Here is a 13,794-nt window from a genome sequence, read left to right as displayed (position 1 = left end):
AAGGGGGGGAAAAAAAAAAAAAAAAAAAAAAAAAAAAAATGAGGCCACAAGATTCTGTCTAAATATCTTTTTTATATGACATACTTAATAAAAAGTAAACACTGTTGCATGAGTTGTAGTCAGTGCACTGAAGATTACAGATCGACAGATGTTGTTGTCTAGTCTAGAGCAGAGTTCTTGAGCCTTTTTCAGGCCAAGAATGTGGTTCTTGATGGATGCTTATAGTACTATAATACTCTATTTGCATGCTTTATTATGATATTCAAAACCATTAAAAATCATCGGTTTTGATGGACAGAAGACTTGTACATTGTAATGGAGGGACAATGACACAATTAGATGAAAACTTTAGCTGTATTCTTATCTTTAACTTAATATTGTAATGCATTTGAATGCATATTTCTATTCTTCTGTTGTTGTTTTTCATGCAAATTAGTTTGGGATCAAACAATAATTGGAGGACCCTGGTCTAGAGATTGTTTCAGTGCAATACAGATTCTGTATTGTGCATATCCATGAACTTTAGCAACTGCACAGCAGGCTATAGGCTACATTCCATTCCATTTTCCAAATGGACAGAATGCAACTTAGGTCTCCAGATTTGATTTCTGAATTAAACTTGACAGTGGTTAGATCCTAACATTGGCTGTTACTGTGGTAACTTACTCCCCCATACACATCTGAAGAACCATGTGCATAACCTAATCTCATAAAGCAGGGTTAAAGTCGAGCACTGTGAGCTTTACACGACGCTGCCAAATTAAAGGAAGCAAGCTGCATTATAAAACCCACTCTGCACAAAAGCACATGCACTGCACTCCGTCTTCAAACAGGGATTCTGTAAATATTTAGGGCAGTATCTGTAGGCTTTTAAACAAGAGTAGGTGGTCTGAAGAAACCGACTGTTTGTGCTTTGTTACATGTTTTCTGGCATGGCTGATCAAAGTCTTTTAGATACGCTCATTTTTATGGTTTGCTCTCGACATAATGAACTGTTTGAATAGCTGTACTTGCTGCACTGTTGTTCAAACGGCAGATTTTATGAATCTAAAAATCACTGGCCTCCTGTTAAAAATCGAACACAGTGTTTCGGTAGATCAGTCAAGAATCACAACGCAAGCACCGCTAGTATCACAACTGTGAAGACAGAGAGAGAGAGAAATAACACACACACACACACACGGTGTTCTTGTTAAAATGCATCATTCCTGTTGTAATGGTTGAACTTGCTCCAGCGGAACTAAGTCCAAGAAATGACTAAATGAGTTTAGCTGTGGATTCAGTGATGACGTTGTTTTCTGAGACCTTTTTCAAGCACTTGTGACTGTTATTAGTGCAGTTTCTCTGTTCTCAAATTAATTGTTTAAAATCCCATTTGTGGAGTTGTACGGTGATTGCAATGAAGATATACTTTTTTTTCAATATAGCTATGTAAGCTCAATTTTGTATGTTGTTGCATTCTGAAACATGCATTTCTTGCACTTTTAGTTCAGCTACTGTCTTAGTGGAGCAACACTTTGAAGCAAATGTTGCTGAGAATGCTAGTAGAAGTAGAAATGTTTGTAACAAGCTACTTGAATAATAACGCATATAGTGCAATGACACAGACATTTGAAGGAAACTTTGTCGCCCCCTTGAGTACGGAGGTCTGTAACAGGACCACATACTTGCAAATCATTGACCAAGCATTCTGCCTTCGAGAACTTGCGTAAAGTATGTTTCTGACCTACATGTCAATGACATTTTAATGGTATCCAGTTTAATTATTGAAAGCAAGGTGACAATGGGGAGTCAAACATCTTTCATTGAAGTCTTGCTTTTCTCTTCTGCTTCCTCAAATTCCCCGCCTGCCCACCAGAGACATCATGATTCCTGGTAATCGAATGCTGATGGTCATTTTATTATGCCAAGTCCTACTGGGAGAGAGCAGCAATGCTAGTCTAATACCCGAGGAAGGGAAGAAGAAAGCGTCGGCTCAGCACCTGGGTCAGAGTCATGAACTGCTGCGGGACTTTGAAGCCACGCTGCTGCACATGTTTGGGCTGCAGAAGCGACCGCGACCCAGCTATTCGGCTGTGGTGCCCCAATATCTGCTGGACCTGTATCGCCTGCAGTCAGGGGAGGCCGAAGAGACCGGAGCCCACGACGTGAGCTTCGATTATCCCGAAAGGTCCACGAGTCGAGCAAACACTGTGAGAGGATTCCATCATGAAGGTAAGACAGCGGAGACATTGACACATGACAAATTCAGACTCAACCCAACATTTAAAAAGTCTCTGCGCCACCATACTTTGTCATGCGGATCCTGTCGAGGGACTTTCCTTAACATGCAATTATTTTTAATGCTACCCTACGGATTTCTAAATAAACACCGCAGTGTGGTCTCTAAGGCAGACAGAATTCCTAGAAGGCTTCAGAAAAATACACATTTAGTATCAAGAAGATAGAAGTCCATCAGCGTGATTCAACAGTTTATTCCCTGTTATTTTACTTTTCTTTATTACCTGCATACTTAAATGAGTCAGAGTTGAGGCTACAATGAAAAATGGACAAGGAAAGGTGGAGTGGATACCACTGAAAATAAGAGTGTGGATTCAGAAAGGGTCACCAATCTTTAATTTAATTTAATGACAACAACTTTCAAACGTTCTGCATTGAAAATGATAGTTTGGACCAACTTTAAAAAAAAAAAATACAGCCACATTTATTAGTTTTTCTTTATTATGAAATTACATTTATGGTTTTTATTTTCCCAAAGACAAAAACAGTCATACAAAGTAAAAATATGATTTATTATAAAGTCCATATACCATACTTAACCATACTTTTTTTTCTCTTAACAACTGGTGAAAGCTGATAACACAGATTCATCCGGGTAACTGAAGTTGGCCCTATACTCTTGCTAGGAACAGTTTTTTATTGGTGGAAGCTTTGCAGTTATTTACAATATTATAGCTTCTGTTAAGAAGAAATAATCCACTACAATCTTTCCAGTTTCAATTGTTTTCAGTGGAGACTTTCCGTTGTAATCCTGAAGAATTATGATGCTGTTTTTACCACAATCATAATTGTAATTTGCGCTGTATAAAACGAGAGAATGAAAGTGATACGAGACACATGAAAGTAGATGTTGGAAATTTGTTACTCAGATGAGAGGGACATAATACATTGTTATCCTGAGTAATAATCATTATTCTGAGAAATCTGACTGCCACGACTGTCAAAACCAAGTATTTCAAAAAGCTGTGTAATAAACAATGAGTGAAATAACAGGAATTAATATAAAAATAATATCAAAAATGTATATCAATCTTGAAAATGCAGTGTATCCGCATAAATTACTTTGCAGCACTACATTGTATTGAATTTTATTGTAGTTATCGCAAGATATCATTTTAGTAGATAATTGTGTTATTAACGTGTTAAACGTTTACGTGTTGTGTTAAAATGACAGTGTTATTTATTTACAGTGCATTTTTATATAGGTCTAATTGAAAATCATGGTCTCCTTTTTTTCTGTTTTTATGAACACTCCTAAAAAAAATAGTTTAAGTAATATTTTAGTGTTGATGTGCATCACATTTTTTACAGTGAAATTAAGTTGTAAAAAGCCACACAAAAAAAAGAAAAGAAAAAATTATATTGATCTACAATAAGTAACAATTTGGCTTAACTATATTGATCAAATATATGGTCTTTATAATAAATAATCTTTTTACTTTATATCATTGTTTTTGTGTTTTGTGTAAGAAAAATATTTTTGATTAATATTAAATCCAACATTAAGGTTTGAACCATACCATTAATAGAATTTGATACATTTGAGTATCATTTTTTTCAGTCTACAGTTAATAAGAATCTGTTACTGTATCATTTCAAAATTTGGGTCATAATAGTGTATCTTCTACCAGTTTCTTGAGCTGTCCTCTGATTGTCCTCCTCTAGAGCACATGGAAGAGCTGCAGTCAGACGGCTCACCGGAGTCTCCTCTGCGCTTCGTCTTCAATCTCAGCAGCGTCCCAGAGGAAGAACTAATTTCTACTGCAGAGCTTCGTATCTACAGGCAACAGATACAGACCAATGTCCAAATATGTTAACAAATACCTATTTTATCAAATATGCAGAGTGTTCTAAAAAGACAAATTATAGTAATTAATACTGCAATTAATTACTTAAAATGTATTTTGAGTAACAATACGATCAATGGAATACATGTGAATAGTCATAAAGCCTGTCAAGAACATGATATAATACCCCCTGTTAATAACAATTGCATCCCACTTCTCACTATTTTAATGAAGTAAATAAATAGATAAATAAAAATGCAAAGGTATTTTACATTACACTAATGAATAACTAATCAGAATCATCACTTAGAATAAAAAAAGAAATAAAACAAAACAAAGCAGTGAGAATTTGGAGGGGAAATGTGCTTAACATCTTTTGAAAAGAATGCCACCATACAACTACTTTTATTTCTTTATATATATATATATATATATACAGACATTTCATTTTGGGGTGAAATGTAACCTGGACCTACATTTGAATAACAATGCACAAAAACAAGCTGACTGACTTGATCAGTGAAGTGAGAAATGAAAGTCTGTGATTCTCCTCAGCTGGCAAACACTAAAGCAATGAATACTGATAGTGGCTTAATAACAGCTGAAGGCATTTTACTCTAGATTCAGTGAAGATAAAGTTTGCATACCAAAGACTTCATGATGATGAGTGTCATTATTATTATAAATGGATATGTTTATGTATTAGAGGTCTGCACTGCAAAAAAAAACATAGCGGTACATGTTAATAGTATGCGAATGCAATCATACCTAAATGAATGAGTTTTTAACTAGTAATAGTATCAGCATGTGGCCAGTGGAGTCCAGCAGACGCAGCTCACACCTGTCCTCGTCCAGGTGCGTCTGTGATCCGCACAATAGCGGCTAGACTGCGTGACTCTCGCGCACCGCTGGGACTGAATGGGAGTGACACTTGCGTGGATCTGGAGACAACAAATCAGAGGTGAGACGGTGTGTCTCCATCAGCAGACTGAATACAGACGCCTGCCAGGCTCTAAATCGCTCATTTACTGCCCTTATTCCACGCTAACACCAACAGAAGCCCTTTGGATGGCCAATAAGCGTCGTTTGACATCAATGTCCGGTCATCATTCACTCTTTTGTTAAATGCTTTAAATCAAAAACCTCTGGTGCTACCTACAGCTTGCGTGAAAAGTCTTGTTAAAAATACTGTTAAGGATTTCTGTCATAACTTGGATTCAATCATAATGAGATCCAATAAGAATGACTAAGTGAAATGCCTTTTAATTCTTATTTGATTCTTAGACTTCCAGTTAGGGTTACATTTCCAGTAGTGTTCTTTAAAAATGATTCCAAATTATGATGGAATATCCAATCCTTTCTGGTCATTGTCAAAACATTGATTTTGATCTGAAGATTAAAATATATATATATCTAAACTAATATCAAATTTTTATGACAGGAATTAATCGATTAAAAAAAATAATAAATGTTGGCTATATTCTTTTTGCCTTTTGTTTCCCTTCTTGACTGATATAATTAACAGGAGCACACGCATACTGTCCATACATAAATAGTTACTTAATTGTAAATGCATTTAGATTTTGAAAAAAAATTAATAAATACAACTCTACCATAGAACAAAATCATAGTGATTTGACAGAAGAAGAAAAAGTTTTGGAACAAAGAATATTAGTTAAATAATTTGCAGTCACAGTGCGTGTGGAGAGATGAAGCGAGGACTCAAGTGCAGGATGAATGGTTCTCTTTTAACAAAACGAAACAAAAACGAGGGGGAAAAACAGACAGGCAGGCTAGGAACTGCACTACATGCAGACATAACACACAATGAAAAACGACAGATCAGCACAGGATTTCAGACACCAGGAAAATAAATAGGAAACCAAATGAGGAGGCTTGCGAGGGAGACACAGGTGGAGCAACTAGGGCACCAGGCTCTAGGAAGGCCTCCCGGCCTTGAAGGACGGACGAAGCCTTCTTCCCCCTCCTCCGTTTCCGAGAAGGTGGCACTGCAGCTTCGTCTGCCGCCTCCGGGGGCACTGCAGCCTCTTTGGCCACCACCGGGGGTGCTGCAGCTTCGTCGGCCGCCTCTGGGGGCTCTGCAACCTCTTCGGCCACCACTGGGGGCGCGGCAGCCTTGTCGGCCATCACGGGAGGCACTGCAGCCCCCTTAGGTGGGGAACGTGCCAAGAACTCCACAAACCCCTCAAAGGATACATGATCGCATCCTGACATACTCCGGTGACTAATGGGCTCATCAAGGGCATAACAGAATAAGTCCTTAAGTGTGGAGTCATTGTAGCCCAGCCCCTCTGCAGCATTCCTGAACTCCATGGCAAACTCACTCAGATCAGTCCCTCGTTGACGGAGGGAGCTCAAGGTATCCAGTTGGAGCATGCGCTGGTAGAGGGGGCTGGAGAGAGTGGAGACCGGTAGATGGAGTGAGCCATTTCTCCACTGAGTCCTCATGTTGGCTGATCCGTTCTGTCACGGTACGTGTGGAGAGATGAAGCGAGGACTCAAGTGCAGGATGAGTGGCAGGCAGGCTAGGAACTGCACTACATGCAGACATTACACACACAATGAAAAATGACAGATCAGCACAGGATTTCAGACACCAGGAAAATAAATAGGAAACCAAATGAGGAGGCTTGCGAGGGAGACACAGGTGGAGCAACTTAAACAATAATGAGGTAACAAGATGGGAGGGGCAAGACAATAGACAGGAGCCAGCACATGGCACCAAACAAACACAACAAGCCATGTGCTCACAGAAAACTGTGTCATCTGGTGGCCATCATGGGCACACTCGCTGAAGACTGTGACATTTGGTTTGGTGCAGTAATAGCTAGGATTCTGGTGATCTGATCATCAACTTTTTTTAAAGAATGCAACAGGGTTGGCACATGATTATGCGGCAAATTAGAAGGCACTCTGAATGTGGGTGATACAGCCAGAATTTACTCTTATATCTACTGTTAAAAAGAATAAAAAAGTAAAAGTATATGAAGTTTTGGAATAATGTACTTTGTAAGGTTATAACTTCATATTTAGGACTGGTTATGCTAAATATGATATAACAATCCATATGTTTTAACATATGGTGGTTCCCCCAAGTTCTCAAGAAATTATCAAAAAATAAAAAACATTTTCATGCACTGTGTTTCCTGAGAAGACCCATTTACAGCGATTAACATGTAAAAGAAGCAGCATCACATCTAATCTTTGAAGATAAAAAAAAGCCCACAACATTTGTCTTCTCTCTTTGTAAAGCTTTAGTCAAATTACCTCAGCCTGGAGGTACAGGCTTGCCACTCTTCCTTTGAAGACTATATCAGACACAGGTTTGTCAGATGAGGGAAGGTAGGAATTTCATTTTGAAGTGGCTTAGGGCAGAGGCTGAGCTTTTCCAAGTTTTCTTGGAGCAGATGCATATCGACTGGCCTCCCTCCATCAAGATAACATCACTCATATCACACCAGACCCTCACAGAAGGATGCGCAGAATCACCTGCTGCAGTTACAACAAAATAACCAACAACTTGGGTGCAATCTTTGAAAGTAGTATTTTTCAAATGTCTAATTGTGTACATATTTATTTGTATCACTCATCACATAGATGAGTCTCATCTAACGGGTATCTTTAAGGCCATTTTATGAAAGTCACTTGGTAGTTGGTTCAGATAAAGTAGGTTTGTTTTTGAGCAGGAGGTTTCTCTCTGTGCGGTCTGCAGCTCAGACTTGTTTCATCATGCACCCTCGCAGCAGCTCTTACTAAGCAGTGGATGTGTGGCTTGTTTTGATGGCAGGGGATCAGTTGGCTAATAACGGCTGATGTCAGTGCAGGTGGAGGTCAGATCCTCTTGTTTCACTCCCCCGCTCACTGCACCGTATTCATGCACGGCCCCAAGTGTACGGAGCAGGAGCCAAGCGGGTGACACTCTAGAAGCGGCTGCTTTGCATCTTTGCAACTGCAGGGTTATTCATGTCACACAGTCTCGGCCTGGTCCTTTGCTCTGGGGTCTGAGTTGCATCTGAGATCTGGATAATTCAGCTGCCAGCTAATGAGTGAACTGAGTGACCACTGCAAACAAAACCTAGTCTTTCTCTTGAAGGATCAAAAGCCATGACTCCCGACTCAGCATTTAAAAGCACTTAAAGGGATAGTTCATACAAAAATGAAAATGTGATATTTATCTGCTTACCCCCAGGGCATCCAAGATGTAGGTGACTTTGTTTCTTCAGTAGAACACATATGATGATTTTTTACTTTAACCGTTGCAGTCTATCAGTCGTATAATGGATGGCAATGGTAACAAAATCTATGAGAGTAAAAAAAACATGCACAGACAAATCCAAATTAAACCCTGCGGCTCGTGACGACACATTGATGTCCTAAGACACGAAACGATCGGTTTGTGCCAGAAACCGAACAGTATTTATATAATTTTTTACCTCTAATACACCACTATGTCCAACTGTCTTTGGGCGCGCACACGGCATCCGGTGCGTGAGGTGTGTACGCGCTCTGGCGTAGTTTAGACGGAAAAAGTGGTGTAAAGTTAAAACATCTTGATGGATTTGTTTCTTCCATACAAATAGTTTTTGTCTTCTCCAGATGTTAACTGATGGACTGGAGTGCTGTGTGGAGTATTCCTTTAAGACAGTCTAAGTTTATGCAAAAGTAATCCCAGATTTGTTTTCAAACGTTTTGATGCATAAAACCACAAATATAGCTATATATTTTCATGCAGACTAATTTATACTGTGCGAGAAAAATTAAACATGATATAAAAAAACAAGGTGTTTCCAAAATTAAATAATTCAGATTTGTTCCATATTTGTAAAGCACTTAAGATATCACAAAGGTTTGTTTTTATAGTTTTAGAAATTAAAAAGTATAACGGTAATCATATAAAAACAATTTCAAATGTGTTTAAAAAAAAAAAGATTGTTTTAAACATTTTATCCCAGACTCCAATTTGGAAATCCCTACTTTCGCAGAAATTTCACTAACATGATGGTATCCTTAGATTATTGCAATGAGAAAATATTCCAAATATTCCTGTTTTCTATTTGAATTTATTGTCAAATATATTGTAAAATCAGAAATGTTTCTTGAGCAGCAAATCAGCATATTAGACACTGAAGACTGGAGTAATGATGCTGAAGGTGTTTCCAAAATTAAATAATTCAGATTTGTTCCATATTTGTAAAGCACTTAAGATATCACAAAGGTTTGTTTTTATAGTTTTAGAAATTAAAAAGTATAACGGTAATCATATAAAAACAATTTCAAATGTGTTTAAAAAAAAAAAGATTGTTTTAAACATTTTATCCCAGACTCCAATTTGGAAATCCCTACTTTCGCAGAAATTTCACTAACATGATGGTATCCTTAGATTATTGCAATGAGAAAATATTCCAAATATTCCTGTTTTCTATTTGAATTTATTGTCAAATATATTGTAAAATCAGAAATGTTTCTTGAGCAGCAAATCAGCATATTAGACACTGAAGACTGGAGTAATGATGCTGAAAATACAGCTGCACATCACAGAAATACATTACATTTTAACAGATAGAAAGCAGCTATTTTAAATTGCAGTAATATTACTGTATTTACTGTATTTTGGATCAAATAAATGCATCCTTGGTGAGCAGAAGAGACTTCGTCTTTAAAAAAAAAAAAAACTACCAATCTAAAACTTTTAAACAGTAGCGCAGATCATTTGCTGAGAAAAGCAAAATCTTTGAGACATATTTGAGATGGTTTCTCAGGAAAGACTTCCAAAGAATTCATGAAAAATGTATGATACATTTTCAATTTGATCTCTTTATTTGATCTCATTGCTGTCTAGGAGAAAAAACTGAGACATTAAAGAGACCTCATACATAAATGTTCTTTCTTATGTTTAAAACCCATCTTTTACTTTTTACTTTTACTTGGGTGCATTCTCATATCTCAGATACGGGGAAAAGCTGCTCCATTGTCTAGTTTGTGCACCTGCCAGCGATGGATTTGGCTGGAATACTCAGACATACTAATTAGAAGGGCTGTTCACATACTTTTGACATGTAGTGTGTATATAATGATCTGAAAAGATTGATCTTGTGGCAGTGATCACGTTATGGTACCTTGCACTTGTTTCTGATTGCTCTAAACGACCTGTCATTTCTCTTTCAGTGGAAACACTTTGATGTGACCATGTAAAGGCCCTTTTGTTTTCGGTGTAATTTTGGAGCCGGTAGCGTGTCTCAGCGGTGGGGTTCTCTTCCCTGTTGTTGTGCAGTTTCATTAGGTACAACTAATGAAAAGATGGCCCTCGGATTTCCCCGCTGCTGACTGTCCACTGGCCTCTACTTATTTCCCATCATCCCTCTTAACCCTTCAAACAGGTGTGCTTCTCTCATGTTTGAAGTCCCTGCCCTCGGCGCTTAAGACAGTCAACAATCAGCAGTCAAATGTCCAAAAAAAGTGCTTGAGCACCTTCTTAAAAAGACTAATGGGCATTTCTGTCTATTTACTCACCCTTGTGTTGTTCCCTTCAGCATTTTTCTGTGGAACATGAAAGGTGTTTTTTTGTTCTTCACACACTTCCTTCAATACAGGGACAGTTCATAGTGACTGCATCTGTCAAGCTCAAAAAAGGACCAAAAAGCACCCTAAAAGAGTTCTAAAAAATAGTACGTACGCCTATTCTGCAACATTTCAAGTCTTCTTTCAAGCCTTTTCTGAAGTCTACCATGCGTTGTGTGAGGATCAAACCCAGCTGCAAATTTTCACTGAAAATATCTCCCTACATCAAAGCCCTGAAGTCTAATTCGTAGCTGGTTTTAGATTCAAAGATGCCACCTTGGGTTGGGCAGGATTGAGTGCCAAAACTCAACAAACGTGTTGTAAATGCGGAATGGAGATTGAGATTTAATTGCTGCAGTGGAGAAGATTTTCAGTGAATAATAGCTTAAATTTGGGTACATACAGTATTACATTAAGCATCATATGGCTTGGAATATAATGCTTCATAAGAAGAATATAATTCTTCTTAAAAGAACTGTTTTCTGTGTGAATATGTTGTAAAATAGAATTTATTGTCAGCTGATGTATTTTCAGCATCATTACTCCAGTCTTCAGTGTCACATGATCTTCAGAAATCCTTTTAATATTCTGATTTGCTGCTCGAGAAACATTTCTGATTATTATCAGCGTTGAAAACAGTTGTGCTGCCAATTTTTTTTTTTTTCTTTTTTTTTTTGCAAACTGTGATACTTTTTTTTCCCAGGATTCACAGATGAATAGAAAGTTCAAAAGAACAACATTTATTTACATTTTAAATATATATCTGTTTTTACATTGTAAATGTGTTAACTGCATTTTGATCAAGTTAATATGAAACCCCATTTCCACCACATACGAAAAAACATGCTTTTCCTAAATCATAATTATGTCATAACATTTCACAACTCTTAAAAGGTCATAATTATAAAATAAAATAAAATAAAAATAATATGTCAAATTATGAGACAAAAAGTGATAATTTTGACAAAGTAAAAGTTATGATGTAAAAAGTCATAATTATAAATTATGAGATACTAGGATAAAATGATCAATAATGAAATAAAAAGTCATAATTTTAAGATGAGATAAAAAGTCAAAATTATGTGACAAAAACTATTTTCATAATTATATTGTTTATCTCATAATTTTGACTTTCTTATCTTATAATTTCACATTTTAAATCTTATAATTATGATTTAACAAAGCATTTTTTTCTTATGCGCTTTATACAATACTGATTGTGTCAAATCAGCTTTACAGTGTCAAACAGGAACATAGTTTGTCAATAATGCAAGAAGACAACAAAGAGTCATTTTTCCAGATAAAGTCAGTTATTGATGATTCAGTGATGTCATCATCCAGTTCAGCTCTCTTCCAATAGTGTCTGTGCAATCAGTCAAGCGTCCCCAACTAAATAAGCCAAAGGCGACAGTAGCAAGAAACCAAAACTCCATCAGTGACAGAAATGGAGAAAAAACCTTGGGAGAAACCAGGCTCAGTCGGGGGCCAGTTCTCCTCTGACCAGACAAAACCAGCATGGTCTGGTTTAATTCCAGCCTGCAATACAGGTGCAGAGGACTTGTGCTGATGGCCGTGGAGGTGATGAGGTCTTCGCAGGGGATATGTCTCTGGGGCGCATGTTTGATTGTCTAGTTGACATGGCCTCCGCTGACATTCAGGGCTGTAGAGGTCGTCTCTAGGTGCTGATCCACCATCTGATCTGGATACAGACTTAAAACAAGCTTAACAGCTAACACTATGATTTTTGGCTGAAAAATCACAAAATCAAGACAGTGAGCACACAGCTTAAATCTGATTAAGACTGTTTTATCCTGGAGGTTTTGCTAAAATGTGGTGGGAAAAGATGTTCAGGGAGCCGTCTTGATCAGTAGGCTTCTCAGGGGTCCTCTGTGAAAAGTTTTTCTCCTCACAGACAGGTGAACGAGGCTTTGAACGCTGCCGTCTGAAAGCGCAGATGCGAAACAAGATCTGTAACTCGATCTCGGGGCAATTAGAGCCACAATAGAATACTTATTTATTTGACTTCCTTTGATTTTCAAGAAAACTAAATCAAAATTAGCTTCATTGGTGTAAATATGGACTCAGTGGATGTCATATTTCTCATTTGAACATTGTTTCTCTTCTTCGAGTTGGTGGCACCTCATTGCTCCATTCTTGAGCAGGGGTTAAAAGCGGTTTTGTTTGTGAAGGGTTCGACGCGCACAGCAGTCAACCTTTTTCTCATGTTTGTAGACAGACGGGGAGGGCAGTCGGAGGAGGAGGGGGCAATTCCCACCCTCTTCCTTTTTTCTGCGAGTATTCTTCTCTGAAAGGAGTGTGACCACCGGATCCGCCTGGGATGAAATGTCATATCTCAGAGTGATCTTTATCGCTTAGCTAATTTGCGCTGCTCTTGGTAGATTGTGTTGATCATTATGGAAATGAGATGTTGTGTCAGTGTTCTTTAATTTGCACATTGTCAGTAGATCAGTAGGTCAGTAGAACCTTTCACTCCCATCAGCACTTTTTTTTTAATTTGCCTTTTTTTTTGTAAATCTGGCCCAAAAGAGATAAAGAGTCATAATTATGACTGAAAGCCAAAATTATGACAATAATTATGAGATTAAAAAAACATAATTATGGGATAAGTCTCAATTATGAGCACAAAAAAATAATAATTATGACAAAGTAAAAATTATGACAAAACGATATAATTATAAGATAAAAAGTCATGTATGAATGACTTGAATTAAAAAGTGATGATAATAATAACATTATTTTGTCATAATTATGACAGAATGTCAGACGAGATAAAAAAAGTCAACATAATGAGACAAAACGTCATAATTATGGCAAATTAAAAAGTCATAATTATGAGATGGTCAAAATTATTAAAACATAATTATGAGATAAAAAGTCAAAATTATGTATAATAAAAATGAATTAAAAAGTCATGATTAGGAAATTTTGATTATAAGTCATAACGATGAGATAAAATCTAAATTATAAAACAAAAAGTTATAACCACGATATAATATTTCAAAACTATGACTAACTAAGTGTCAGACTCTGTTCCTGTCTTGTGTTGTGTTCTCCTCCCCCACGTGCTCCATGACCCAGTTTTCCCTCATGTTTGATTGTTTATTGATTTCAGGTGTTCCTCATTGTG

The 13,794-nt window shown here is 37.2% G+C and overlaps 1 protein-coding gene across 1 annotated transcript; it reads left to right on the top strand.

The window, feature by feature from the left end:
- The first annotated feature begins 1,863 nt into the window (after positions 1-1,863).
- Positions 1,864-4,097, top strand: LOC107589783 (bone morphogenetic protein 4-like). The gene is made up of 2 exons (XM_016278312.1): positions 1,864-2,214; positions 3,946-4,097. The coding sequence occupies exons 1-2, from the start codon at positions 1,866-1,868 to the stop codon at positions 4,095-4,097; spliced, it is 501 nt and encodes a 166-aa protein (XP_016133798.1). The 5' UTR covers positions 1,864-1,865.
- The last annotated feature ends 9,697 nt before the right edge of the window (positions 4,098-13,794 follow it).

The sequence above is a fragment of the Sinocyclocheilus grahami genome, unplaced genomic scaffold (assembly GCF_001515645.1).
Source record: "Sinocyclocheilus grahami isolate Dianchi unplaced genomic scaffold, SAMN03320097.WGS_v1.1 scaffold120.1, whole genome shotgun sequence".
NCBI classification, from domain to species: domain Eukaryota; kingdom Metazoa; phylum Chordata; class Actinopteri; order Cypriniformes; family Cyprinidae; genus Sinocyclocheilus; species Sinocyclocheilus grahami.
Note: the sequence above shows the minus strand (reverse complement) of the source record. Positions and strands in the feature narration are given on the sequence as shown.